The 27,024-nt window shown below is 27.1% G+C and overlaps 1 protein-coding gene across 1 annotated transcript in view; it reads right to left on the bottom strand.

Moving 5' to 3' along the window:
* The window catches only part of LOC117171634, a 190,614-nt gene that overhangs the window by 67,058 nt on the left and 96,532 nt on the right, over window positions 1-27,024 (bottom strand). Inside the window, exons 3-4 of the mRNA XM_033359119.1 lie at window positions 5,512-5,612; window positions 572-720 (exon numbers count right to left, since the gene is read on the bottom strand). Coding sequence (XP_033215010.1) covers window positions 572-720; window positions 5,512-5,612 — 250 coding nt within the window. The remainder of the gene's footprint in view (window positions 1-571; window positions 721-5,511; window positions 5,613-27,024) is intronic.

Below are 27,024 nucleotides of genomic sequence, written 5' to 3'. Positions count from 1 at the left end.
AAGGCAACCCGCGACACTTGACGGAAAGCGAGAGTTTGGTGTATTAAAAAATCTAGCAGAAACATAGCAGCTTCAATATGGAGAAATTAAATAAATGAAAAAATGAATTAATAAGTTCTAAAATTGTTACTATTATAACTAACAAAATGTAATGATCGTAAAATCTGAAAAAAGATTTTAATGCCGAGCTAACATAATGATAATTAAATATTCTAATTCAAACTAAATAATTTGCATTCACTCAAAACAAATATAATTAAAATAATAATTTTGTAAGATGTCTAATTGCATGCTAATAAACTGTTATACTCGGAGATGAAAAAAAATCGATAGACAAAAGCTCTAAGTGAGTGGAAACATCAGCGATTTAATCTGGAGAGAGAGTGAATGAATGAATTAGAAAATTATTATTATTAATTAATTTTTATTTTAAAGAAAAAAGTTTTCTTTTCATTATAAAAAAATCAAGATACAAAAGCTCTAAGGGAGTGGAAAGATAATCGCTTTAGCGTGTACAGGGCGAATAAATAAATGATAAAATTATAATTATTTATTAATTTGAATTAATTACCTGGTTGTATTTGTCGTAACATGCCCACAGTATCGCCCTGCATCATCCTCTAAATCTTCACCATCTTCAGAAAGTTGGATATAAGCTCCTTCGCATTTTGAATTTTTCAAAACGCCTACTTGAAGTCTTCTTATTCTGAGTTCAATCACCTGTAACAAATGAGGAAAAAAACTTAATGGGGATGTTGCACGAAATGAGATAAAAAGATATTTTGATTCTTTATTAGCTTATTTTTTTATTCCAAAAAGGACGAATTTATTATTCAATAAGAAACATGGATTTTCCTTAATAAAGTTTGAATATTACTCTCGCTCGCGGAATTTTTCGTCAAACGCATAGATTGGCTATATCTTTGTGACGTCATTCTTCGCGGGAAAATTCAAACTACCTAAATTATAAAAAATAAAAAAGTAAAAATGGTTTCGAAACATAAATTTCAAAGTATGAATGTCTCTAAATTGCTTTCATGTATTATTAATAAATAATAATCAATCATAATTACTAAGAAAAGAATTGAAATAGTCCTGCCTAGAATCACATACAGCTCCAAAACACATCTTAGCTACTAATCTACCTTCTTTAGGGAAATCGATGATTTCCAAAATCATTCTTTGTTTTTATGGTTTGCCTCGCTTGATTTTGCTTTTATTTTCGATTTCTTGTTTTTAACGTTTTTAGACATTGATAGGTTAATTAGCTGGATCAGTTGTCAAGTAGAAAGCCGCAGCGACCGCGAAACCTGATTGGTCAAAATTTTGAAAAGTAACATGGCGACTAAAGTGGTCTCATTGCTGCTCATTTTACCAAATAGACGTGAACTAGAATTTTTTTCAAGTATTAAAAAGCTAAAATTTTCTTTTCTGCTGTTAATTCTTTAATATTGGCTCCTCTTATTCGATCAAGATTCTTAAAAGCAATATTCGATCATGACGAGATTTTTGTTGTTTCTCCAGATTTTTTCACAACGAAAATTTGATTACCAAATTGGAAATGAAAAATTGAAAACGAAAAATTTAAACTTAGTGATTTTAATACATTTTATATAAATATTTTCATTATTATAACACTCTTAAATATTATAAATATATTATATAAAATTTATTTTGAAAAAATTTCTGAATATTAAGAATAGTTGAATACTTGAATTTTTGGTAAAAAAATTAATTTTCAAACAAACAAAATTCCAATCGAATTGTTGAATTTTCAAAAGAAAATTTAATTTTTAAGCAAATAGCTGAACTTCTTAGCAATCTAGTTGAATTTTTAACCAAAAAGGATGAATTTTAAATAAAAAATAGAATACTTAAATTGTCAATTAAAACCAATTAATTTTCAACACGATAAAAGCAATAATTTCTATCAAATTTTTAAATTTTCAACAAGAAATTTAATTTTTCACCAAATGGTTGAACTTTTTACCAAAATAGTTGAATTTTCTGCAAAAAAGGACGAATTTTCATCAAAAAATAGGATAATTAAATTTTAGTTATAAAAATAGTTTTTAATTTTAAAAAATACAATATTTTAAATCTAATTGTTCAACTGTCAACTGAAAATTTAATTTTTGACCAGATAGTTGAATTTTCAAGCCAGAAAGGTGAATTTTCAACCAAAAAGGATGTTCTTCAACCTAAAATAGCATAGTTAAATTTTCAGTTAAAAAATATAAATAAATAAAATGTCGTAAATCGATTGGCTGTATTCTCAAAAGAAAAAAAAGAAAATAGGAGGAACAACAAATTTTTAGTAAAAATTTGATTTTTAACATGAAAGGATGAATTTTTAATTTTCAAAAATATTCTTAAATTTTCAGAAAAAACTCTTAAATTTGGAAAAAAAAAGAAAACAATATTTTCAAATCAAATTGTTGAACTCTGAACAGAAAATTTAATTTTTAGCCAAATATTTGAACTGTTTACCAAAATAGTTGAATTTTCATCAGAAAATCATTACTTTTCAACCAAACATAGAATTGAAACACCGTAAGGGATGAATTTTAAATAAAAAATAGGATAATTAAATTTTCATTTCAAACAAACTAATTTTCGAAAAAAAATTTTAATCTAATTCTTGAATTCTTATCAGAAAATTAAAATTTTAACCAAACAGCTGAAATTTTGATCAAAATAGTTAAATTTTGAAGCCAATGAGACGAAGTTTTAACAAAAAATAGAATAGTTAAATTTTCAGAAAAAAAAAATTTTCAACCAAAAAACAATAATTTCGATCAAATTGTGGAATTATCTACAAAAAATTACAAATTTTCAACCAAAAAAACGGGATGAATTTTTTACTTAAAATAAGACCGAGAAACCAAAAAGGATGGATTTAAAAAAAAATAGGATACTTAAATTTTCAATGAAAAGAAATTAATTATAAAAAAACAACAATATTTTCAATCAAATTCTTGGATTCTCAAATAGTCGAACTTTCTATTAAAATCGTTTAAATTTTAACAAAAAAGGACGAATTTTGAAACAAAAATAGGATACTTACATTTTTTTTAGAAAACAAAAAATTAATTTTTAACAAAAAAAATATTTTTAATTAAATTTTTAAACTCCGAACAGAAAATTTAATTTTTGAACAAATAGTTAAATTTTCAAGCCAGAAAGGTGAATTTTCAACCAAACAGGATGTTCTTTTACCAAAAATAGCATAGTTAAATTTTCGGTTAAAAAATATAAATAAAAAAATGTTTCGAATTGATTGGTTGTATTCTCAAAAGAAAATTTAATTTTTAGCCAAATAGTTCAACTTTCTACCAGGGGAAAAAAGTTGATTTTTTAAGCCAAAAAGACGAATTTTCACCCAAAAAGTATGAATTTTTAACTAAAAATAGGAACGAAAAATTTAAAGTAAAAAAAATTGATTTTTACTGGAACGAATGAATTTTATATTTTAAAAAATATTCTTAAATTTTCGGTAAAAACCTTAAATTTGCATAAAAAAAGAAAATAATAATTTCAAATAAAATTGTTGAACTCTGAACAGAAAATTTAATTTTTAGCCAAACAGCCGAACTTTTGACCAAACTAGTTGAATTTTTATGCCAATGAGACGAATTTTCAACCAAAAATAGGATAGTTAAATTTTTAGATAAAAAAAAAGTTTTCTACCAAAAAACAATATTTTTGATCAAACTGTAGAATCCTCAACAAAAAGTACAAATTTTCAACCAAAAAAATGATGGTTAAATTTTGTAATAAAAAAAAATTAATTTTCAACAAAAAAACAACATTTTCAATAAAATTGTTGAATTCTCAACAATAAATTTTATTTTTGACCAAATTGTTGAGCTTTTTACCAGAAACAAATTAGTTGAAGTTTCAAGCCAGAAAGAAAAATTTTTAACCAAAAAGGATGGATTTTCAACCAAAAATAAAAAAGGTAAGTTTGCAGTTAGAAAAATCAACGGAAAAAATATATTTTCATTCAAATTGTTGAAAACTCCGCAGGAAATTTAATTTGTAACCTAATATTTGAAGTTTCTACCGAAATAGCTGAATTTTCATCCAAAAAGGAATAATTTTCAACCAAAAATAGAATCGATAAATTTTCAGTTAAAAAAAATTATCTTTCAAGCGAAAAGGATGAATTTCAAATGAAAAATTGTATTCTTACATTTTCAGTCCAAAAAATTAATTTTCACCAAAAAAAAAAGCAAAGAAAGATGAATTTTGAACTAAAATCATCCACGAATACACTGTTCTACATTGTATTTTGAATCGAATTTTTAGAATTTGAAAAAATTAGAATTTAATTTAAATTTAATTGAAAGTTAGACATGAGACGATGTGATTAGTAACAAAATGAATACACGAAAAGCTGGGTTTAGAACAAGTTTCTGAAATGAACGAGACCGGTCAAAATATTTGAAGTTCTCGTATAGAAATGCAGCACTACATAACATATTCTAAAATTAAATTTTTCTGAAAAAGAATTTTCACTTCGCTCCGCTGGGAATCGAACCACAGAGCTTCCAATTGCCGGCCGGGTGCTTTTTCAATTAATCTATTAGAGGGATGGAAAGAAATCTCCCTAATCAATTAAGTTAAATTTTCAAATAACAGAAAAGTACTTAAAGTCATTTCTGACTAGATGGAAAATAAATTTTTTAAATTTAAAAATTAAATTTTCCTGTAAAAAAGAGCTTCTCACTTCGCTCCACTGGGATTTGAACCATACAACTTCCGATTGCCGGTTAGGTGCTTTTACAATTCAGAGATGAACAGAAAAATCCTTCGATTCCCAGTGGAGCGAAGTGCGAAGATCTTTTTTCAGAAAAATTTAATTTCCAAATTAAAAATGTTCCATCTAGTCAGAAATGACGTTAATTATTTTTCTCTTATTTAAAAAGTGAACTTGATCGATAGTTTTGATTTCTATTTTCAAAGATTGTGGAGTGACATCTACAGTGATAGATAGTAACTACCTCTGATGGTAATACAGATTCCTTTCAAGTTAGTCATAAACTATTCTTTTCGGTTTCTAAAAAGAAATTTTGAAAAGTGCCTCCAGGAATTTTGTGCCAAAATGTAAGTCGACTTCAGTGGGTTTTCTAGAAAATGGCAATTCTCTCTTCCTTGATTTTCACATTCTTCTAACTGCAGATTTGATCTGCCATCTCGTGATTAATTACTCCTTTATACGAATTAAATGAGAGCCAGAGGGCTGGTTCTAAATTACTGAAATCAATACGAAAAGTCGCTTTTGAAGAGAACTTCGTTTGTCTCCGGCTTGCAATGAGCCAGGGCATTTTGGTTTCAGGAAGGCATTTGGTTTCAGGAAACATTTGGAATTCTGCAAAAAATGGTTTCTAAGGTGGAAATTTTGGCTTGATTTATTGTTAATTTATTTTTATAACTATTATTATATTATACGAATAATATTTAACATTATTTCAATAAATAATATTAATTTTCAAAAAAATTTCAAACCTGCGGATCTCGTAGAGGTGCCCTGATTCGTACAACACATCTTCCCATTCGCCCTGTCCATCGGATCCATCCAACTGAACTTCTAACAGTTCGGTTGCATCCTGTAACAGAAAAAAAATAGATTAGAATTTGCAGTCCGAAATTCTCTCAAAAGGGAAGAAAATGGGTCAATTTTGTGAACATTTTTTTACGAAAATGGGAGAATAAATTATTTAAAATAAAATTACTGTGGCTCTGGGTAACTTATAGAATTCAATTTGGAACACTTTGAATTCCGAGGATTTCAAGCCGAAATTTTTTCAACATTGTCAAAAAACTAGTAAATTTTTAACCAAAAAATATTAATTTTTTGTAAAAAATTGAATTTTAAAATTCAGAAAATTGATTTTAAACAAAAAAAAATGCATTTAAAACTAAATGGTTAAACTTTTAAGCAAAAGAGACGAATTTTCAGCCAAGAAAGATGAATTTTCAACTAAGTAATTGAATATTTAAAAAAATTAACTATCAAACAAATAGTTATATTTACAATCAAACAGTTGAAATTTTAAGTAAAAAAGATTAATTACAAATGGTCAGAAAATAACTGTTAAACCGAGAAAAATGGTTTTAACCGCATAGTTGTATTTTCAACTAAAAAAGATCCATTTTCAACCAGAAAAGGACAGAGTAAATTTCCAGTTAAAAACTACGATAATTGCTAACTAAAAATGAATTTATAACAAATTAGTGAAATTCTAGATAAAAGAGATGAATTTTCTAATAAAATGATGAATCTTTAAGAGAAAAATGAATTATTATTATTAAAGGTGTCTAAGTTTAAACTGAGTTGTTGATATTTTAACCAAAAATATTTCAATTGCAAATCAAAACCAGTTCAACTCAACTAAAGAAGAATAAATTTTTATATTGTACTTCAACTTTAAACCAAGTATTTGAATTTTCAACAAAATAGTCGAATCTTTGAGTAAAAGAGATTGATCTTTAATATTTTAGAAGAAAAAAATCATTTTCAACTAAAAAAAGAACATATTTCTAATCAGATTGTTGAACTCCCTTCAGAAAATTTAATTTTTGATCAGATAGTTGAATTCTCTATCAGAAAAAAATATATGAATTTTCAAGCCAGAAAGACCAATTTTTAACCAAAAATAGGATGTTTAGATTTTCAGTTGAATACAAATTCAATTTTTAAAAAATGTGCAATCAAATTATTGAATTAAAAAAAATTTTTAATCAAATAATTCAACTTTCTACCAAAAACATAAAATATTTAACAATAAAAAAGGATAGTTAAATTTTGAGATGAAGAAAAAAATTTACCAAAAAAACAATATTTTCAATAAAATTTTTTAATTCTCAATAGAAAATTATAATTTTTTAACTAATTTGGTAAAGTTGCTAACAAAATAGTTAAATTTTCAAGAAAAAATAATGCATTTTCAACTAAAAATAGGATTGATTTACCGAAAAGAATAAACTTTTAATAAAAAATAAGATACTTAAATTTTCAGTTAAAATAAATTATTTATAAAAAAAGCAATATTTTCAGTCAAATTGTTGAATTCTTAAATAGTTGCATTTTCTATCAAAATAGTTGAGATTTTATCAAAAAAGGACGAATTTTCAACCAAAGTTAATTTTCAATATAATATTTTAATCCTGAACTAAAAAGATGAATTTTATTTTTAAAACTTAGTTTAAAAAAAAAGAAATTTCATACAAAGATATGAATTTTTATCAAAAAAAGTTTAATTTTAAGCCCAAAAATATGAATTTACAGCTAAAAACGAATTTTCAGCCAAAGAGATACATTTTTCTAAAAAACAGTTGAATTCTTAAACTAAAATATTAATTTTCAACAAAAAGGTCATTTTCAGCCAGATAGTCAATTTTAATTTCAAAAAATTAATTTTGAACTCCCTGATCTCCGGTGGGAATTAAATGAGTACAATTCTGTTTTGAAGATCTTTTTGGTAGAAAATTATTGTCTACCAAAAAAGATTAATTTTCAATAGATTAATTAAATCTTTGAACAAAAAAGAACTTTTAAAAAAGTAGATCAACTTTCAACTACTTATTTAAATTTTCAACAAACAAAAAAATGAAATATCAATGAAAAATGTAATAGTTGTATTTTCAAATAAAAACGATCAATTTTAAATTAAGAATAGAATCGTTCAATTTTGAGTGAAGAAAATTAATTTTCAATTAATAAAAAACGAATTTTAACCAAACAGTTGAATCTTCAAGTACGATAATTAAGTATGAACAAAACAGTAGGATATTGAAACAAAAGAGAGAAATTTTAACCAAAAATATGATAGTAGAATTTTCGACCAAAAATAATTGAGTTTCAACAAAAGATAGTCGGCTTTTTGGCTTTTTTCACGCTAAAACCAAAATTTTGGCACAGAAAAATGGCGCCTGCTTTTAATTATTTATTTATTATTTTTTTAATTCCTTATTGGGGTCTATTAATTCAGTTCGCATTCAAGCAGAAAAGGAAAAAAAGGGGTAGTTTCTTAAAAAGACAGGGAAAAAAGGAATTCTTTTTAAAAAAATGGGAAAGAGTGTAAAGTTTTCGATATAACTCAAACAAAATTCTAAAAAAATATTGTAATTCTGATATCCCGAAAATTAGATTGATTTCAAAGTTACATGTGACGTGGAACGAAGAAACCAGCCTTAGGGCAAAAAATGAGTTAACGAGAAAAATCGGATCAACGAGAAAGGAAGAAAAAAAAGTAGAAAAGATAGAACAGGTCTGATGGCTGGTTTCTTCGTTCCACGTCACATACGTATTCTGCATTCAAAATCTAGATCGTGTCGCAACGGGAATTTTTCTTGTTCGATAGGGGAAATCTTCATTCTTCAGGATCAATATAAACAGGAAAATCGATTTTTTAGTCTTAAGGCCTCTTCCTCATTCTTCGTTCCACGTCACATATGTACCAATATTCGAGATCGTGAAGCAATGGGGATTTTTTGTCGATAGGGGAAATCTTCATTATTCATGTTTAATGAAAACCAAATAAAAATTTTTTTCTGTCCAAAGGCTTCATATTCATTCTGCGCTACACGTCACATATGTATCAAAATTCGAGATCGTGTATAGCAATGCGGGTTTTTTTCTATAGAGGAAATCTTCATTATTCAGAATCAATAAAAACCGGAAAATCGATTTTTCTGCCCAAAGACTTCTTCTTCGTTTCACGTCACGTATGTATCTATATTCTAGATCGTGCCACAATGAAATTTTTTTCGATGGGAACAATCTTCATTATTTCCCGTGCGGAAATTCCAATTTGGATCTGATCGGGGCCAGATCGGGCAAAGTTTGGCTTAAATCAGGCTATCTAGATGGGGCCAGACCCTAAATGAAACGCGATGCCCGATCGGGGCCCAAGCGCTGCGCCCAGAAATAACCATGCCTGGCCGTCATCGGGCCAATATTAATTTATTTTTCTTATTCTTAATTAAAAGGGATTCTTAAATAAAATCAGGTTATCTAGCAGATCGCGATATGAAAAAATTGGAGTATGTCAGACACTTTTTTTCGAGCAAACGGAAAAAGTCAAGTGACGCAATATAACAGCCAGCATTTGTGTATGATAAACTATTTAAGTATTTTGCAACATATTTTTGGTTTTAATTTGTAAATTGAAGTTGCTTTCAATTTCTATATTGAACTTAATTGTGGAAAGTTATTTTTACAAGTTATTTTTACAAAAGCGAATATAAATAAGACGGTTGTATGTACATTCCGATTGTATCAAATCACCTAAAAATATGTGAAAATAAATATGTTTATGACGTCATTGTTGATCTAATTCGTTTTCACATTCAACAAATAAAATATTACTTTTGCTACTTTTCTTATAAATAAATAACCTCATTTCCAGGTCTTGTGCTCACTTTTGGCATTTTTCCCCACTTATTTTGTCACTTTTATAAATAATAATTGAAATATTTTTGACGCTTGACACTTTACATTGAAACTTGGGCGATTTGGAGTCAACCCACTTTAGTCCCCGAAATTAATGGAGCGCCATCTACTCGCAAGTTTGGCTGTTAATCCGGGGTCTAGAGGGGGCCAAATTTAACAACCACAAAATTGTGTGCCCGATCTGGCCCAAATCGGAAATAAGACAAACATTTGGAAATGTCTGCATCAAAATCAATGAAAACAGGAAAATCGATTTTCCTGTTCTAAGGTTTCTTCTTCGTCCTTCGTTCCACGTCACACATGTATCAATATTTCAGATTGCGAAACAATGGGAATTTTTGTTTAGTAAAATAAATTAAAAGAAAATTATTTTAATATAATTGTACATTGTGGTGTTATAAATGCCATACCCATGACGTAGTGAAGAAATCTAACCTTCAAAGAGACAATATATTTAGCTGTTTTTGGAAACTGAAGATAGTTGAAAGTATTTTATAAATAACAGTGTTGATTATATAATGTCAAAAGAAATTTGTTTATATATTCATATTAAAATAATATAGTTTTGAAAAGAATTTTACATACCTACATACATACATACAAAAGATTTTGAAAGTTTTTTAAAATTTACGACATTTTTGTAGACTATGCTTGTATTTGTCTTAAAAATAATTGTAGACCATTATAAAAAGATATTGTTTATAATCTCAGGAGTAAATTCTAAATTATTTTCAGTTGCTTAGTTACATTTTAAGAAGGTAATTAGAGATAGACAAGTGACACTTATGGGTTGAAATTATATAACACTATTTTAAGGTTATATAGCAAGTCATGTGATACTGTACGCTCCGGAAAATGGACAATTTTTTTAATTTTAATCTGAGAAATAAGATTATGATACATAATACTTAAGTTTTGGATGTTAGTTCTGTAGTTTATAGCATTTATTTCGTTTTTAATATAAATCATTTCAAGAGTTAATCTTTTCTCTTCATTTGGTCCCGTGTAGAAATTTCCCTGGTTGGCCCTAATACAACAAGGTTTCTGGTCGAATCCCGGCCGGGCTAACTCTGTCTGGGTTTCATGGACAGGAACCGGGCGGGAGCCGGTCGGGCTACAATTTTCTCGAATCACGTAGTCCGGGGCCGGCCGGTTACTGGTCAGGCCAACCCTGGTTATATCCCATGGTCGGGAGCCGGCTGGGCACTGGTCAGGTTAATGTTTTTGTAGAAATTACACATTTTTTAAGAACCGTGATATTATCAAAGATGTGAATATGGATGCTAGATAAATTATTATTTGAAAAATATAATATAAGGATTTATTAGACCAGTGATACAAAAATGAGCTTTTTTAAATTATTAAAAAAAAACATTAAATTTTTTCGAATAATTTAACATTTTAAAGTAAACTGTTATCGATTCTGCCACGTGAAACAAAAGAAATGATACAATTTTTATAAACTTCTCTATATTCAGAAAATATTAGCCTGTACAATTTCAAATTTACCGCCAAATATAGCGCCTGCTGTATCTGTCGTCTGCATGGACACTCAGTAATTTTCAGTTTCGCACCTGGAACGAGGATGCTGCTTGCACTCACGTCGCGTCCTCTCTTCGAAGTTCGCAAATAAAATCGAGACTCGTGGTTAAAATCAACCTTATTTCAGTAATTAGTTTAAAACCCCCACTTAAAACGCGAATTATTATTATTTTTAATTAAAATATAGTCTTGTGTATAGAGCTTTTGCTTTCTTCTTTCCTAACCTTAAATAAGCACGTGGCTTCCAAATTGCTATGAGATTCTATCATCAGGGAATCAAATTCGACTCCAAGTTTCTTGCCAGAATTGGTTCACTTGATTTGATTTTTAAAGTTCATCGTAATCTTTACGATGAGCCTTAAAAGACAAAATAAGTTACCAATTTATCGCCTGAAGCAACATTTCTTAACCGCTTTTTGGCCGGATTACCCGATCGGATCCCGGCCGGTATTGAAGCTGGGATCCGACCAGTTTACCGTGACGTTTTTAGCCGGATCCCAGCCGGATTCCTCGACCAGCGCCCGGCTTAAAGCGGGGCTATCCGGCTGGGACCCGACCGGATCCCTGATTCGATTCCTACACGGGGTTCAATATTTAAAATTTGAATGTCTTTAATATTAAAATTAAAGTTATGAGAGTATAAAGTTGCATGTTTTGCTAAAGCGGCGTTATATTTATTTTTTACAATGGATCTTTCATTTTCTCTAATTATAACCCCTAAGTGTCTTAAAGATTGTCAAATGTAGATAGCTTTACAATTCAAACATGGTATTCTATAGAGTGTTTACTTTATGTCATTTATCTGTTAGATCTTCAATGTTAGGAAAAAGAATCCTATTAAAAGTATTTTCAACAGAAATAGCAATTCGAATATTACTTTTTTTAGTGAAAATTCTGAAAAAAATTTCATCAAAATCATTAATAAATAACATTACTATAATTTTCTTTTGTTAAATAATTTGGTCCTTTGTATTTTTTTGTAATAGTTTTGTAACGCTTAGCTATCTTTAGTTTTAACAGATCTATGTGGTATACATTTTTTAATCAGTTATTTTTAACAATTTCTAAATCTACATTGTGAAATCTACTATCTGGAAATTTTATCGCTCTGTCGACTAAGCCAAAAATGACACCAATTTTATTACACATTGCATGATGCGAAGCAAAGTTAAGAAAACGTCCTGAACATACAGGTTTTCTATACCAGTTTGTTATAATTCTATTGTTTACTATTTCTAGTGTTTAATCGAAAAATTTTATTTTCTTTTGCTAATTCAATAGTGAATTTTCATTGTTCATTTATAGAGTTAATTTTTTCAGGAATATCATCTACTTTATTTTTTGGAAGGCAAATTAATGTGTCATCTATATATCGGTATTAGAAAATAATTTTATAGTTTAAAATATTTAAATTTTCTTTTTCAAAACTTTCCATTTCTATGTTGGCAGATGCTGTAGAAATGGGCGATCCCATAGGAAGTCCCAAAATTTTCTTATGAAAAACATTATTGAATTTGCAATAAGAAGATTCTAGGCATAAACTGAGAATAGCATTAAAGTCTTTTTTATTTAAAAAGGTGTGTACTTTCATGTCATTCCATTTTTTGTAAATTGAGTTTAAAGTTAATTTCCACGATATATTTGTATGCATAGATACAACATAAAGTGATACAATTGTATAATCATAAACTATCATTTTTTTTCTTAAATTTCCAACTATCTTTAATGTGGAATTCAGTTCTGCCAACAAGTTTTTGTAGGGATTTAGCTAAACATTTAGAGATTTTATGTAGCGGTGAACCTGGGAAAGAAATGATAGGTCGTAAAGGACAATTTGCTTTATGCAGTTCAGGTAAACCATAAATTTTAGGTGCATTGCCATTTGCACAATGATAGAAATAATATTAATTTTCATTAATAGTTTTATTATTTTCAAGTTTTGTTAGTAGCAGTGTGAGTTTAGCTTCAATTTTTTTAGTAGGATCGAAATTTAATTTTTCATTTGATGTTTCAACATTAAAAAGTTGTGAGGTTTTAATAATACAATCTTTTTCATTCATCATAATATAATGGTCTTATTACTTTTATCTGCTATGGTTAGGATAATATATTTATTTGTTTCTAAAAAGAAATTTATTTTTTGTTTTAGTTCAAAATCTATTGTATTAAATTTAGAAGTATGAATCCAATTTTGTGTCCAATATGAAATTTTATTTTTAATTTCATTTCGATTATCTACTGCAATATGTTTCATTGAATATTCAAGATTAGTGATGATTTTTTCAATCGGAAAATTTTTTTATCAAAAGGAATACAAAATTTTCCTCCTAGACTTATCATTTCTTTTATGCCTTCAGGTATGGGTCTATCAGTCATGTTGATAACCCATTAATTTTGATTTATAACTATTTTACACTTTTGCTTTGATCGGAGATTTTCTAATTTTAGTAGAGATTTATCAATTAACTTTAGTACAAACTTATTAGTATCCTTGGTTGTCCAGTTTTGCAGATTGACAAAAAAATGATTAAAACTATTTCTAATAATTTTTTTAAAAATTAAGATGCTCTTGATAATTATTAATCTCTATACGTATATCTCTAATCTTTTACCCAATAACAATATTGATTTTTCTATAAAGTTACATACCTTCTCAGAGAAGCATCTCATATTCAAGTTTAAATTATTGATAATATGGTTAGGTAATATATTATAATCTTCACATTGAAAGAGAAATCTTCTTTGGTTCTTGCTTTACAACACTAACAGTGTAGAAATCGTAATCTTCTCCTAGTCTTTTGTTGAAACTTCTATCGTTGTTCATGCTGAATGGGAATTTTTTGTCACTAGGGAAAATCTTCATTATTTAGAATCAATAAATACCGGAAAATCGATTTTTCTGTTCTAAGGTTCCTTCTTTGTTCTTCCTTCCACGTCAAATATGTATCTATATTCTAGATCTAGATCATTATTCAAAATCAGTAAAAACAGGGAAAACGATTTTCCTGTCCTATAAGGCCAATTTCAGAGTAGCCGTTCTCGGTTGCGGTTCGCCGGTCCGGTCGGACCCTCGGCCAATGAGAGCGCTCGCTAAAGCCACGAGGCCTGTCAGCTGTTTCTCGAGCTTCTGACACGTCACTTACGTCACTTTTGTCTATTAACCGCGCATGCGTGAGAATGACAATCGTAAGCAGTGTGAGGCACCGGTCAACCGAGAACGGCTAGTCTGAATTGGCCTTAAGACTTCTTCTTTCTTCTTTGCTCCACGTCACATACATATCTGTATTCTAGAATCTAGATCGTGTCACAATGGGAATTTTTTTTCGATGGGAACAATCTTCATTATCCAGAATCAATAAAAACCGGGAAATCGATGTTTCCTTCCTAATGCTTCTTCTTCGGTCTTCGTTCCACGCCACATACTTGAATGCTGTGCAAGGAAAATAGAGGGGATAAGTTCCTACCTATCTCAACTATAAGTTTCATATCGGCAAGGACTTAAGAGGCCAATTTGCTCGATTCAAGGACCCCTTTTGCGTTTAAGGACGATTTATTTTTTAACGTTCACGTGTCCGTAATGGGTTCTGCATGAAGCCAAAGTATTTGGCAGTGTAGTGCAGTGTATCGATAACGAGGGTCACTTTTCGCAAACGGGGGAATGAATGTTTTACTCGGTTTTAATGTGCGACGTTACGCCGGATTAGACTCGTTCACAGGGATGGCCCTGTGCGGGCTATATTTCTGGATAGAGCGTTAATCCGACGACTTTTCGAGATTACTTCCTAGGCAGGTCTCACCCTCTCTTCAGGGGTTGGCTCGACATTTATGATCGTCGCCCTTCCTTTCTCTACCCTACCCTTTCCTTCATAACCAAACACTGCCTCATTCCTGAGAATCTTGCTAAAAAGGTTACAAAATTCGCAACAAGTTGTGTGCTTTAAAAATAAAAACAACGATTTAAACCATTTCTGTTAAAAACTTATCTCTTTGTTTGAAAAGTTAATTATTTTTTTTAATAACATTTTTTTGGTTTGAAAATTGATTGTTTAACTGCAAATGTAACTGTTTCAATTCTGGTTGAAAATTGATCTTTTGTTGATCTTTTCCTACCCTTCCCTTCTCTGCATAACCAAAAACAACAATTTAAAATATTTATAACTATTTTATCACAATGATTAAAAACATTCAAAATCCAACTATTTGTTTGAGTATTTAGTTTTTTTTTCTTTAAATCAACAATTTTGACAAAAAGTCATCTTTTCTCGTTTAAAATTGAGCAATTTGGTTTAAAATTCAACAATTTGATTAAAAAGTCATTTTTTTGGTAGAAAATTCAACAATTTTATTAAAAAGTAATTTTTTTGTGAAAAATTCAACAATTTTGTTAAACAGTCATTCTTTTGGATAGAAAATTCAACTATTTTGTTAAAAAGTTATTCTTTTTGGCAGAAAATTAAACTATTTTGTAATAATTGTTTCGTTTCGGTCTAAAAAGTCATCTCTTTTGGTACACACTTTCTTGAAGAGAGAAATACAACTATTTTGTAAAAAATATAACTATTTGGTGGAGCATTGATGTATTTTGTTTAAATTAAAAAAATTATCTATTTCCGTTGAAATATTTTTTTGAGTGAAATTACAAGTATCTCCAATAAAAAATTCAACTTTTTCACTGAGAATTCAGGTATTTTGTTAGAAATTTAACAATTTTCTTTAAAAAATTCTTTTTAGTTAAAAATTCAAATATTTTGTTAAGCATTAAGTCTTTTAAATAATTTTAGATGTTATTGGTTCTGTACAATGGTCTTCATCAATATTATTAAAGAAATCAACCGTTTTGTTAGTCATCTTGTTCAGTTGAAAATACAACTATTCGCTAGAAAATTGAAATTGCTTTTTTGACTTCAGCTGTTTTGTGAAAAATTCAACATTTTTGTTAAAAACTCAAAAATATATTTTTAACCAAAAATAAAAAAGTTCAATTTTCAATTTTAAAAATTTACTTTTATACGTAAAAAGTCGAATTTTAAAAAAAAAAGTGAATTTTCAACTAAATATAGTTGAATTTTTAACAAAAAGAATCTATTTTTAATCAAAAATTAAATAGATAAATTTTCAGCTAGACAAATTATTTTTTAACAAAAAAGCTATTCTTGACAAAATAATTAAATTTTTGACCAAAAAAAAATCAATTTTTCTCTAAAAAATAAAGTTTCAAGTAGAAAAGATAAATTCTTGGCGAAAAATAAAATAGTTAAATTTTTTACCAAGAAGGATCATTTTATATTAAAAAAGACAAACTTTTAACAAAACACAGGAATTCTCGACGAAAAATGATCAATTTTTCACGGAAATAGAATACTGTTATTTTTAACAAAAGAAATTAATTTTTGACCAGAAAAAGAATTTGCTACTTAATTTTTTACCAAAAAAAGGACAAGTAAAAAATATAAATAAATTCTTAACTGAAAAAGATACATTTTCATTAAAAAATGCCAAAACAGTTATATTTTCAACCAAATGAATTTAATTGTCAACGAAAAAGGATACATTTTCAACTACAAATGATAAATTTTCAACCAAAAACAGAATACGTTTATTTGCAACAGAAGAAATTAATTTTTTGCGAGAAGAAAGAATTTGCTACTTAATTTTTTACAAAAAGAAAGATGAGAAAAAATGCATAAGTTTTAATTGGAAAAGGTAAATTCTCATTAAAAAATGTTAAAACAGTTATATTCTTAACAAATAAATTTGATTGTGACGTGGAGCCAAGATATATACATATATATAACACAGGCTGTTCAGAAAGTAACGAAACACCTAAATACGAGTAATAATCCAGGTAAAATATTTGTTTGAAAAAGTCAAGGTTATTCTTGGAGCAAATTTTAACGAGGAATTTAGTGGTGATCTTGAATTTGACCTCGAGCTCGACCTTCAAGGTTATTGCAAGATTAACTTTGGTTTTTAAAATACGAAACCCTATTTTTGACAACGGCAATCGAAAGAGCGAAAAATTTTACGTCAAAGTATGTACAAAGGTCATATTTCAAGGATGACCCTGAGGTTGATCTACAAGGTTAATTCCAGGTCATTTTTTTAAAAATCGGAACCCCTAGTGTCGACAATGGCATTTTAAAGAGCACGAAATTTTACGTCCAAACATGTACTCAGGTCATGGGTCAAGGAGTAACTGTTAACGTGAAATACAGTGGTAACCTTGAATTTGACCTTGAACTTAACCTTCAAGGTCATTTTAGGGTAAAATTTTTACATTTAGCGTTATTTTACATCTCTCGTTAAAAGTAACTTCAAGAATTACCTCGACCTTTTTCGTAAACACCTGAGCCGAAGCAGTTCAAATTGTATCCGATCCATACCTGGGTCAAGCCTAAAAACCTATAGCAGAAATTCAAGGTCATAGTTGGTCCATGACCTGAGTACATGTTTGGACTAGAATTTCCCGCTCTTTCGATTGCCGTTGTCAAAAATAGGGGTTCCCATTTTTTAACAACAAAGTTCACCTTTAAATAACCTTGAATGTCAAACTTAAGGTCAAATACAAGGTCACCACTGGATTCCTCGTTAAAAGTAACTCCAAGAATGACTTTCTGGCGATTCCGCACTTTATTTATTTGCCTCCCGACCCATTACTAATGAAATTAGTCAGCAGTTGACCGCCAGCGCAACCGAGTTTGCCGGCTAATTAATTGGCATTATTGCAACCAATTCCATTGAAGTGAGCAACATTTGCGAGAGCAGCAGCCAACCCCTTTATGCCCGCCTAGAGTCTAGACCTTCCACAGCATGTGGTATAGATATCTCTGCGCATATGGACATTAATGGACATTGATGCCTCTTCTGTGCCAAGTACAACGAGGTTTGTTGTAGAATGTAGGAAACTTAGGGGCGGTCGCACTCCTGCCACTTAAATGGGAACTTACTGCAACAACCCCCATATGAATCAAATTGCTTCCTATCCTATCCTCTGAAACAGGAACCCCTCTCGGCAGGCTGTCTCCTCTTATTTTTCCCTCAAGCCTCTAGCCTCCAGCTCTTTTTTTCCACCCTTCGTGTTTTTTTTATGTCTCATAATTTATCACAACCGGGCTTTCACGAAGACTTATTTCTTGTAAGAATTTTTATAATTTGTGGATACAGAATCGGGAATTGTATGTTCGAGTAAAAAAAAAGAAGGGCCAATGGAATCTCAATAAGGTCATACAGTATGTTTGAATAAAGTACCGGTTATGAAACAAAAATTTTCTTAGGTAAGGGGCTGTTTAAAAAATAGGGAACGATTTATCTGACAATTTTGACAGATTGTAACGGTATCGGTGTGTAACTTTAATATTAGCGTAACACTTAGGGTGATCCCCCTAATCTTCCTGGGGGCGATACGTATTTTTTGAATTGGCCCTGAGAACTTTTCTTTAGAATGTTTTTACAAGTCCAAGTAGGGCAAAAATAATAGAAGAGTTGGATTATATTTTTTCGAAATCGTTCACGAGTATAAAAAGAGGTATAAAAAGTAGCTTCCAAAAAAATCACTTCATTATAATTTTGGTTAAAAATTGATCCTTTTTGGTTAAAAATTAATTTCATTGGTTGAAAATTTAACTTTTTTGGCATTTTTAAATGAACAATGATTTTTTCCAGTTAAAAATTTATGCATTTTGTTTACTTGTCTTCTTTGTTGGTAAAAAATTAAGTAGCATATTCTTTTTTCTGGTCAAAAATTAATTTCTTTTCTTAAAAATGAACGTATTCTATTTTTAAAGCTGAGTCTTGTAGTTTTTGGGAAATTTATTACTTTTATTTGAAAATTTATCCTTTTTGGTTAACAATTACTTTCATTTGGTAGAAAATATAACTGCTTTGTCATTTTTTAATAAAAATGTATCTTTTCCATTTGAAAAATTATTTATTTTTTTTACTTGTCTTTTTTGGCAAGAAATTGAGTAGAAAATTCTTTTGTCCGTACAAAAATTAATTTCTTTTGTGGCAAATAAACGTATTTTATTTTTGGTGTAAAATTTTGATCAAAAATTTAATTATTATGTCAGAAATTATTTTTTGTTATTGTTGAATGATAATTTTTCTTACTGTAGAAAATTTATCTCAACATTTAAAAATTCTTTTTTTTTGTTAAAATTAATTACGTTGGTGAAAAATTAACCCATTTTCTTTTTGATGGAAAATTGATCCTTTTGAGTTGAGAAATCATGTGTGTTCTTATAATTTTAAACTTTTTGGTAGAAAATTAGTCTTTTTGCTTTAAAGTCAATCTTTTCTACTGAACGTTCATTGCTTTGGTTAAACATTTAACTATTCTATTTATTGAAAAAAATGTATCTTTTTTAGTTGAAAATTCCTTTATTGAAGAAAAATTCGTGTGTTTGATTGGAAATTAACCTATTCTATTTTTGATTAATAATTTATATTTTGAACCCAAAATTTAACTATTTGTTTAAAAATTCATTTGATTGGGTGAAAATATAACTGTTTTGTCAAAAAGTCATTCTTTTATGAAAATTAATCTTTCTAGTTGAAGATTTTTTTTTGAAAAAAATAATGTCGTTAGTCGCAAATTCTTTCTTTGTTGTAAAAAATTAATTTCTTTTGTTGAAAATAATTGTATTCTATTTTTGGTATAAAATTGATAATTTTTTGTTGAGAATTCATGTGTTTTGTTGAAAGTTTGTCTTTTTTGATAGAAAATGAATCTTCTCGGTCAAAAATTTAACTATTTTATTTTTCGCCAATAATTTATTTTTTCTACTTGAAAATTAATTTTTTGAAAGGAAAAATGATTTCTTTAGTAAAAATTAAATTATTCTGTCAACATTTTTTTTTTATAATCTTTCTCACTGGAAATTTATCTACTTAATTGTTGATTAAAAATATATTCTTTTTGTTAAAAATTCAACTATTTGATTGAAAATTCTACTTGTTTGTATTAAATTAAATTTTCAGAAATGAAAATTGAACTGTTTTATTTTTTGTTAAAAATATATCTTTGTAAGAGGAAAATTTCACTAATTAGTTGGAAAGTTATGTAATTTGATCCTTTCTTTTGGTAGAAAATTGATCTTATCTGTTGAAAATTCCTTTATTTTGTTTAAAATTCATTTCGGTTGTGGAAAATTGACCAATTTTATTTTTGATGGAACATTGATGATTTTGAGTTAAGAATTTATGTGTTTTTTTGAAAATTTAACCCTTTTGGTAGAAAATTAATCTTCTAGGTCAAAAATCTATCTTTTTGACTAAAAGTTCATTTCTTTGATTACATATTTACCTATTACATTTTTTGCCAAAAAAAGTATCTTTTTTTAGTTGAAAATTGTTTTAATGAGGAAAAAAACATTTCTTCGGTTCGAAATCAAACTATTTTATTATTTGTTAAAAATTCATCTTTTTGGCCAAACATGTAACTATTTGGATAAAAATACATTTTTTTCTGAAGATTCATCATCTCAGTTGAAAATTCATTCCTTTGGTCAAATATGTATATTACTTTGTTAGAAATTAATTTTTTTGGCTAGAAAATGATTTTTTTGTTGAAAATAAAATTTGGTTAAAAATTAATTTCTGTATTGGATTGAAAATCTGTAGATTTTATTTTTTCTAATTGAAAACTAATGTTTTAATATGAAAATGTAACTATTCAATTTTTGATTAAAAATGTATCCTTTTTTGTTAATAATTCAACTATATGGTTGAAAATCCGACATTTTTCGTGGAAAATTAATCTTCTTGGTTTAGAACTTATTATTTTGGTTTAAAAATCATTTCTTTGTTTAAAAATGTTAACATTTAAAAAAATAGATTTTATTTTGTTAAAATTAATGTTTTCAATTAAAAATGTACGTATCTCACATGTTTTGTATTATTTTATGTCTTGTATTAAATTTTTATTCATGATTTTATTTGGTTGAAAATTCATTTTTTAAAGTAAAAATGTAATTATTTCATTTTGGTTTGAAAATTCATCTTTTTGCGTTAAAGATTTTATTATTTTGTTGAAAATTTACTCTTTAGTTGCAAATTAAACTATTACGTTGAATTTTTTCTTATTAGAGATACATTTTCATTTAAAAATACAAATCTCAAACCAAAAAACTTAGTTTTTAACAAAAGAGTTTCACTTTGAATAAACAGTTGAATTTTCATCCAAAAAAGCTGAATCCTCTTTTTCAGCCAACAGAGAAAAAAATTTTAAAAGAACAGTGGATTTTTCAACTAAAAATATAAATTTTGATCCTTAAAAAGAATGACATAAAGCTTTTTTTACAAGCAAAGAATCATTGCTGTTTATCATTTTATTATAATTTAAAAAAAATTAAGCACGCTTTTGAAAAAATTCCCTTTTCATAAAAAAAATTTTTCTGACATTTCCATGTTTTTCCAGGTATATGAGAATTAATTGACAATTTTAGATTCATATGAAATGTTTAAACAATTTATTCTTGTTTTCAGTAATTTTCTCTTTTAATAGAGTCAGAAAGTCACGGTTTTTCGAATTTTCAACTTCTTTCCAATTTTTGAGTTAGATCAAGACAGTAATTAATCAAATATCACGAAAATAATTTTTTATATAGTTTATTATCATTTATAATAATATTCTATTAGAATAATGCTAGAAAGTTGAAGTTTTTCTCAAATTTTCCACTTTTGTTGCACTTTTTAATCAGAATGCGGCAGTAATTGAATAAAGATAACAAAAACAATTGTTTCAACAATCTCTTACTATTTTTAATAATATTCGCTATAAATAATTTCAGAAAGTTGTCGTTTCGCTATCAATTTTTTCTCGAATTTTGACTTAAATTGTGGAAAAAATAAATGAAATTTAAAAAACAAGAATATTTAAACAAATTGTTATTGTTCATAACTATCGTTCATAACAAATGATTATTTTTTCTGTCTTCTCCTAATTTAGTGCTAGAAAGTTACAGTTTTTTCTGAAATTTTAAATGATGATGAGTTTCAACTTAATTCATAAATAATAGTAACGATTCTGAATGAAAATTACAAAAACGTCTTTTTTATGGAAAATACGTGTTTAGTTTCATGGGACTTGCGGAACATGCGAAGCCTTATTTTTATAAAAAAAAACAAACAAAAAAAAACACATTTAATTTGTTTGTGGAATAAAAAAATTTTGACGGAGATTTGCATGAACATTCTAGAAAAGAATCCAATTCATTTTTAGACCACCCAAACGTAATCCCAATAAGAATTATATTGTGTGCGAATGTACTTTTTTATTTAAAGAGTTCTGTAAAAAAAAAAGATAAATCTCTTAAGATAATAAATTGAATTTCCTCTTAATTATTCTTTTTATCCTCAAGAAAAAACAGATGTTTTACTGGAAAGTCTTCTCGAGGAACACCAGAAATCGTTGAACTGATTTACCCTTAATGAAAGGACATCGAGGATGTTGCTCGAATGTAATGATCCCGGATAATTAAGTTGTTGTTCAATCTACTCGGGAAATTGTTAAAATGGATTAACGTCGTTTTAATGTAATGTCTCGTCTCGACTCGACTCGACTCGACGATCCTGGCGTTATCACAAAGATGCAATTTAGAATTTACGTTCGTTGCGATAGAGTTCATAGCAATTATTTCTGTGCGCGTATACATGTTGCGCCTTCATTTTCAGCGACTCGACAATATTCAGGAACGTGCTCTCATTCAAATGCAGAGCCTTGCGTTACCTCAAAAAAAATTTATCCTTGCTAAGCCGCCTTCCGAGTTAAAGGAAAAAGAAATATTTTTATATATATGACCCACAGCTTTCCAAGAATCTACTTTTATATCGAATTTCATATGCACAATTTTTCCATTAAAATTTCAATTTCAGTCTTCTTATCTAAAGCTGCCAACATTTTTTTTTTGTATTGATATTTTCAATTGAAGGCAAATTCTATTCAAAATTTGGAGGGTCAAATTCGGAGAAGTGACCTGGGGAGGGGGGAGGGGGGTGAAAAATAGTATACAGGTCTATTTAAATTGAACAATTGCTAACCAATTTTATGCTAGCGATAGTTTTCTTATTAGCAGTCGAATTCTCAATATAAATTTTTCAGGGTGGCTCCTAATAACAAATATTCAAAAAGTATTTTCTATTTATTGAAAACTACCTTTTTAAATGAAAGGTTAATTATTATGTTTTTAGTTTAAAATACATTTATTTTGATAAAACTTGGTCTTTTAAGGTAAAATATTTATCTCATTATTAAGATATTAATTTTTATAGTTGCAAATTTATTTCGCAAATTTATTTTCTTTGGTTGAAAATGGTCTTTTTCAACTAAGATATTAAATTACATTTTTTGGGATTTAAAAAATTTTTAAATTCAACGTTTCCTTTGAAATTGCAGCAATTTCTTAAAAAGAATTTCGGTTGAAAATCCATTATTTCATTTAAAATTTCATTTATTTAGTTCAAAATTTAAGTATTTCGTTAAAAAAATAATTTGTAATTGGAAAATTATATTCATAATTGCAAGCTTATCTTCTTACTTGAAAACTTGATTTTTATACAAAATTCATTTCATTTTTGAAAATATAAATGTTTCAGGGTGGCTTCTCACAAAAAAAGTCAACAAGTGTTTTTCATTCATTGAAAAATTTTTTTTTTACGGAAAATTCAATTTTTTTGAAAATTTTATGATAAAAATTTATCTATTTAAATCAAAATTAATGTATTTTTATATAAATTGGCCTTTTAAGGTAGAAAATTTATCTCATTAATTAAAAAGTAATTTTTTGTTCGGTTGGCAATTTACCTATTTGGTTAAAAACTTATTTCGTTTTTTCAAAATTCATTTTTTTGTTTAAAAATTTCACTATTTTGTTTGAAACATTGCTTTATTTGGCTGAAACTCGTCTTCGTTATCTACAATTTTGACTTTCATTTTTTCTACAATTTTTTTAGTTGAAAATTCACCTTTTCGTTTGAAGTTTCAACAATTTATTACAAGGAAAATTTTTTTGGTTCTAACTTCATCATTTTAGATAAAATTTCTTTTTTTTGGTTAAAAATATAACTCATTCGTTAAAAATGTATTTTTTAATTTAAAAGTTAAATTTTTGGTTGCAAGTTTATCTTCTTACTTGAAAACTTTTTTTATATAAAATTGATTTTATTGTTAATAATGTAAATGTTTCAGGGTGGCTTCTGATAACAAAAATTCAAAAAGTGTTTTATATTTATTGAAAAAGAACTTTTTAAATTGAAAATTTAATCATTCTGCTTTTAGTTGAAAACTTATCTGCTATTTGAAAATTCATGTATTTTTATATAAATTGGTCTTTCAAGGTAGAAAAGTTATCTCATTAATTAAAAAGGTTATTTTTTGTGGAAAATTGATCTATTTGGTAAAAAATTTATTTTTTTGTTTTATAATTAATTTTTGTTATTTAAAATTCAACTATTTGGTTCGAAAATTTATTTTGTTTGGTTGAAAATGATCATTTTTAACCAAAATTTTGACTCTTCCATTTTTTGTAGAATTTTTGTTTAGTTGAAAATTCACCGTTTCGTTGGAAATTTGAGCAATTTGTCTAACAAAATAATTTTTTAGTTGAAAATTAATCATTTCAGTTACAATTTCAGTTTAATAGTTAAAAATATGGCTACTTCGTTAATTGGTCTTTTAAGGTAGAAAATTAATCTGATTAATTAAAAAGTACTTGTTTTGTTGAAAATTTATCTATTTGGTTGAACAGTTATTTTTCTGTTTCAAAATTCATTTTTTTTCAATTAAGAATTAATTTCTTTTTAAAAAAAGTAAATGTTTCAGGGTGGCTTCTAATAACAAAAATTCCAAAAGTTTTTTTATTAATTGAAAATTAAGTTTTTTAACGAAAAATTTAATTATTTTTTGTTTAAAATTTATATTTTCAAGTTTAAAATTCATGTATTTTATACAAATTGGTCTTTAAAGGTAGAAAATTTATCTCATTAATTAAAAAAAAATGTTTGGTTGAAAATTAACTTTTTTAACTAAGATTTTGACTTCCATTAAAAAAAAATTTTTTTAGTTGAAAATTCCCTTTTTCGTTTGAAGTTCTAACAATATAAAAAAAATCTATTGGTTGAAAATTCAACATTTAAGTCAAAATTTAATTTTTTGTTTTGGTTAAAAATATAACTTATTTGCTAAAAATGTATTTTTTCATTTAAAAAATGAATTCTTGATTGCAAGTTTATCCTCTTACATGAAAATTTTTTAAAATACAAAATTAATTTCATTGTTGAAAATGTAAATGTTTCCGGGTGGCGTTTAATAACAAAAAGTCAAAATGTTTGATTTATTTATTAGAAGTGAAGTTTTTTAACAGAAAATTTAATTATCTTCTTTTTTGTTAAAAATTTATCTTTTATAGTTGAAAGTAATGTGTTTTCATATGAATTAGTCTTTTAAGGTCTTTTAGTCTTTTTTAGTTTAACATTCAGTTACTTAGTTTGAAAATTTATATACTTTGTTGAAAATTTGACTATTTTGTAGATTTTTTTTGTTGAAAATTAATTTTTTTTATTGAAAATGACATTTTTGGTGGAAAATTAATCTTTTTGGGTAAACACGTTTTTTTGGTTTCAAGTTCATTTCTTTATTTAAAATTGTAACTATTTTGCTCGAAAATTTATTTGTTTGGAAATGATATTTTTTATCTACAATTTTAACTCTTCCATTTTTTGTAGAAGTTTCTTTATTTTATTTTTTATTTGAGAATTCGACTATTTTTTGGTTTAAAATTCATTATTTCAGTTAATATATCATGTTTTGGTTAAAAATATAACTATTTCATTAAAAATTCATTCCATCTTACATTTTTTGTAAAAAGTTGATATTTTCTAATTGAAAATTTATTTATTTTTCGTACCTTGGTCTTTTGGGTAGAAAGATAAACAATTAAGAGATTTTTGGTAGAAATATTATCTATTACATTTTTGCAGAGAATTCATTTTTTTAAAGATTTACCTCTATGGTTAAAAATAAACAATTTAAAAAAAAATTTGTTTCTTTTTGGTTAAACGTTTATTTATGCTATTTTTTTCAAATTTAATTTTTTTTTAGTTGAAAGTCCACCTTTTAGTAAATTTTTTTTTTTTTTTGAAAAATCAATAATTGGTAAAAAATACATCTTCTTTCTTCACAGAGAAGAGAGAAGAGAAAAAAATATTAATATTTTTTATAGTTTTTCTCCATTTCCTAATAAAAAAAAGTAGTAAAAAATCCGCACGTGAAATATAAAAGTTCGCCACTGTCAATCAAAGTATGCAGTCTAGCCATAAAACTGAAAATGGATGTGGTTGAGTGTTGTCATAAACCATCTTTCAGGCGATAAAATTTTTAATTAAAGAGTGTTCATGGCATGAACAATGATGCATGGTATTCCTTGGGAAAATTCAGGGTAAATTGTGAAATTAATGTAGTGGAAAATTACTTTGATTTTCGGAGCAAGTCTTCGATTTATCTACAATGTAATATTCTATAAGTATTAAAAATGAACTTCAATGTTTATTTAAAATATTATTTTTTATCCATAATTTTTTTTCAAGTTTTTCCAGTTAAATACGAAATGAATAAATTAATATAATCCAAAATAATAATTATTTTGTGTTAAAAAGTCTATTATTACATTTATGGTTGATTTATCAAAAATTTTTATTTAAAATAAAAAATTTGAATTTCACCAAAAAATATGAATTTTCCAACAAATAATTGAATCCTCAATCAGAGCAGATTCATTTTCAAACAAACCGTTGCATTTTAAACCCAAAAAGATAATATTTCTGGTAAAATGTTTGTCAATCGAGATTAAAACAAATATTTCAACCAAATTTTTTAATCTTTCCACAAAACCTTTTAAAAAAAATTTTTAACTTAAAAAAAAAATACAACTACTTCTTCCCCCTAATGTTTGCACGCCTCTACCCATACCCCATACACCAGCGCCAAACCCCATACCCCATACTCCATACCCCATACCCTACTTCCC

The sequence above is a fragment of the Belonocnema kinseyi genome, chromosome 4, assembly GCF_010883055.1.
Source record: "Belonocnema kinseyi isolate 2016_QV_RU_SX_M_011 chromosome 4, B_treatae_v1, whole genome shotgun sequence".
Classification (NCBI taxonomy): domain Eukaryota; kingdom Metazoa; phylum Arthropoda; class Insecta; order Hymenoptera; family Cynipidae; genus Belonocnema; species Belonocnema kinseyi.
The sequence above is the reverse complement of the archived record's forward strand: the minus strand, read 5'-3'. Positions and strand labels throughout refer to the sequence as shown.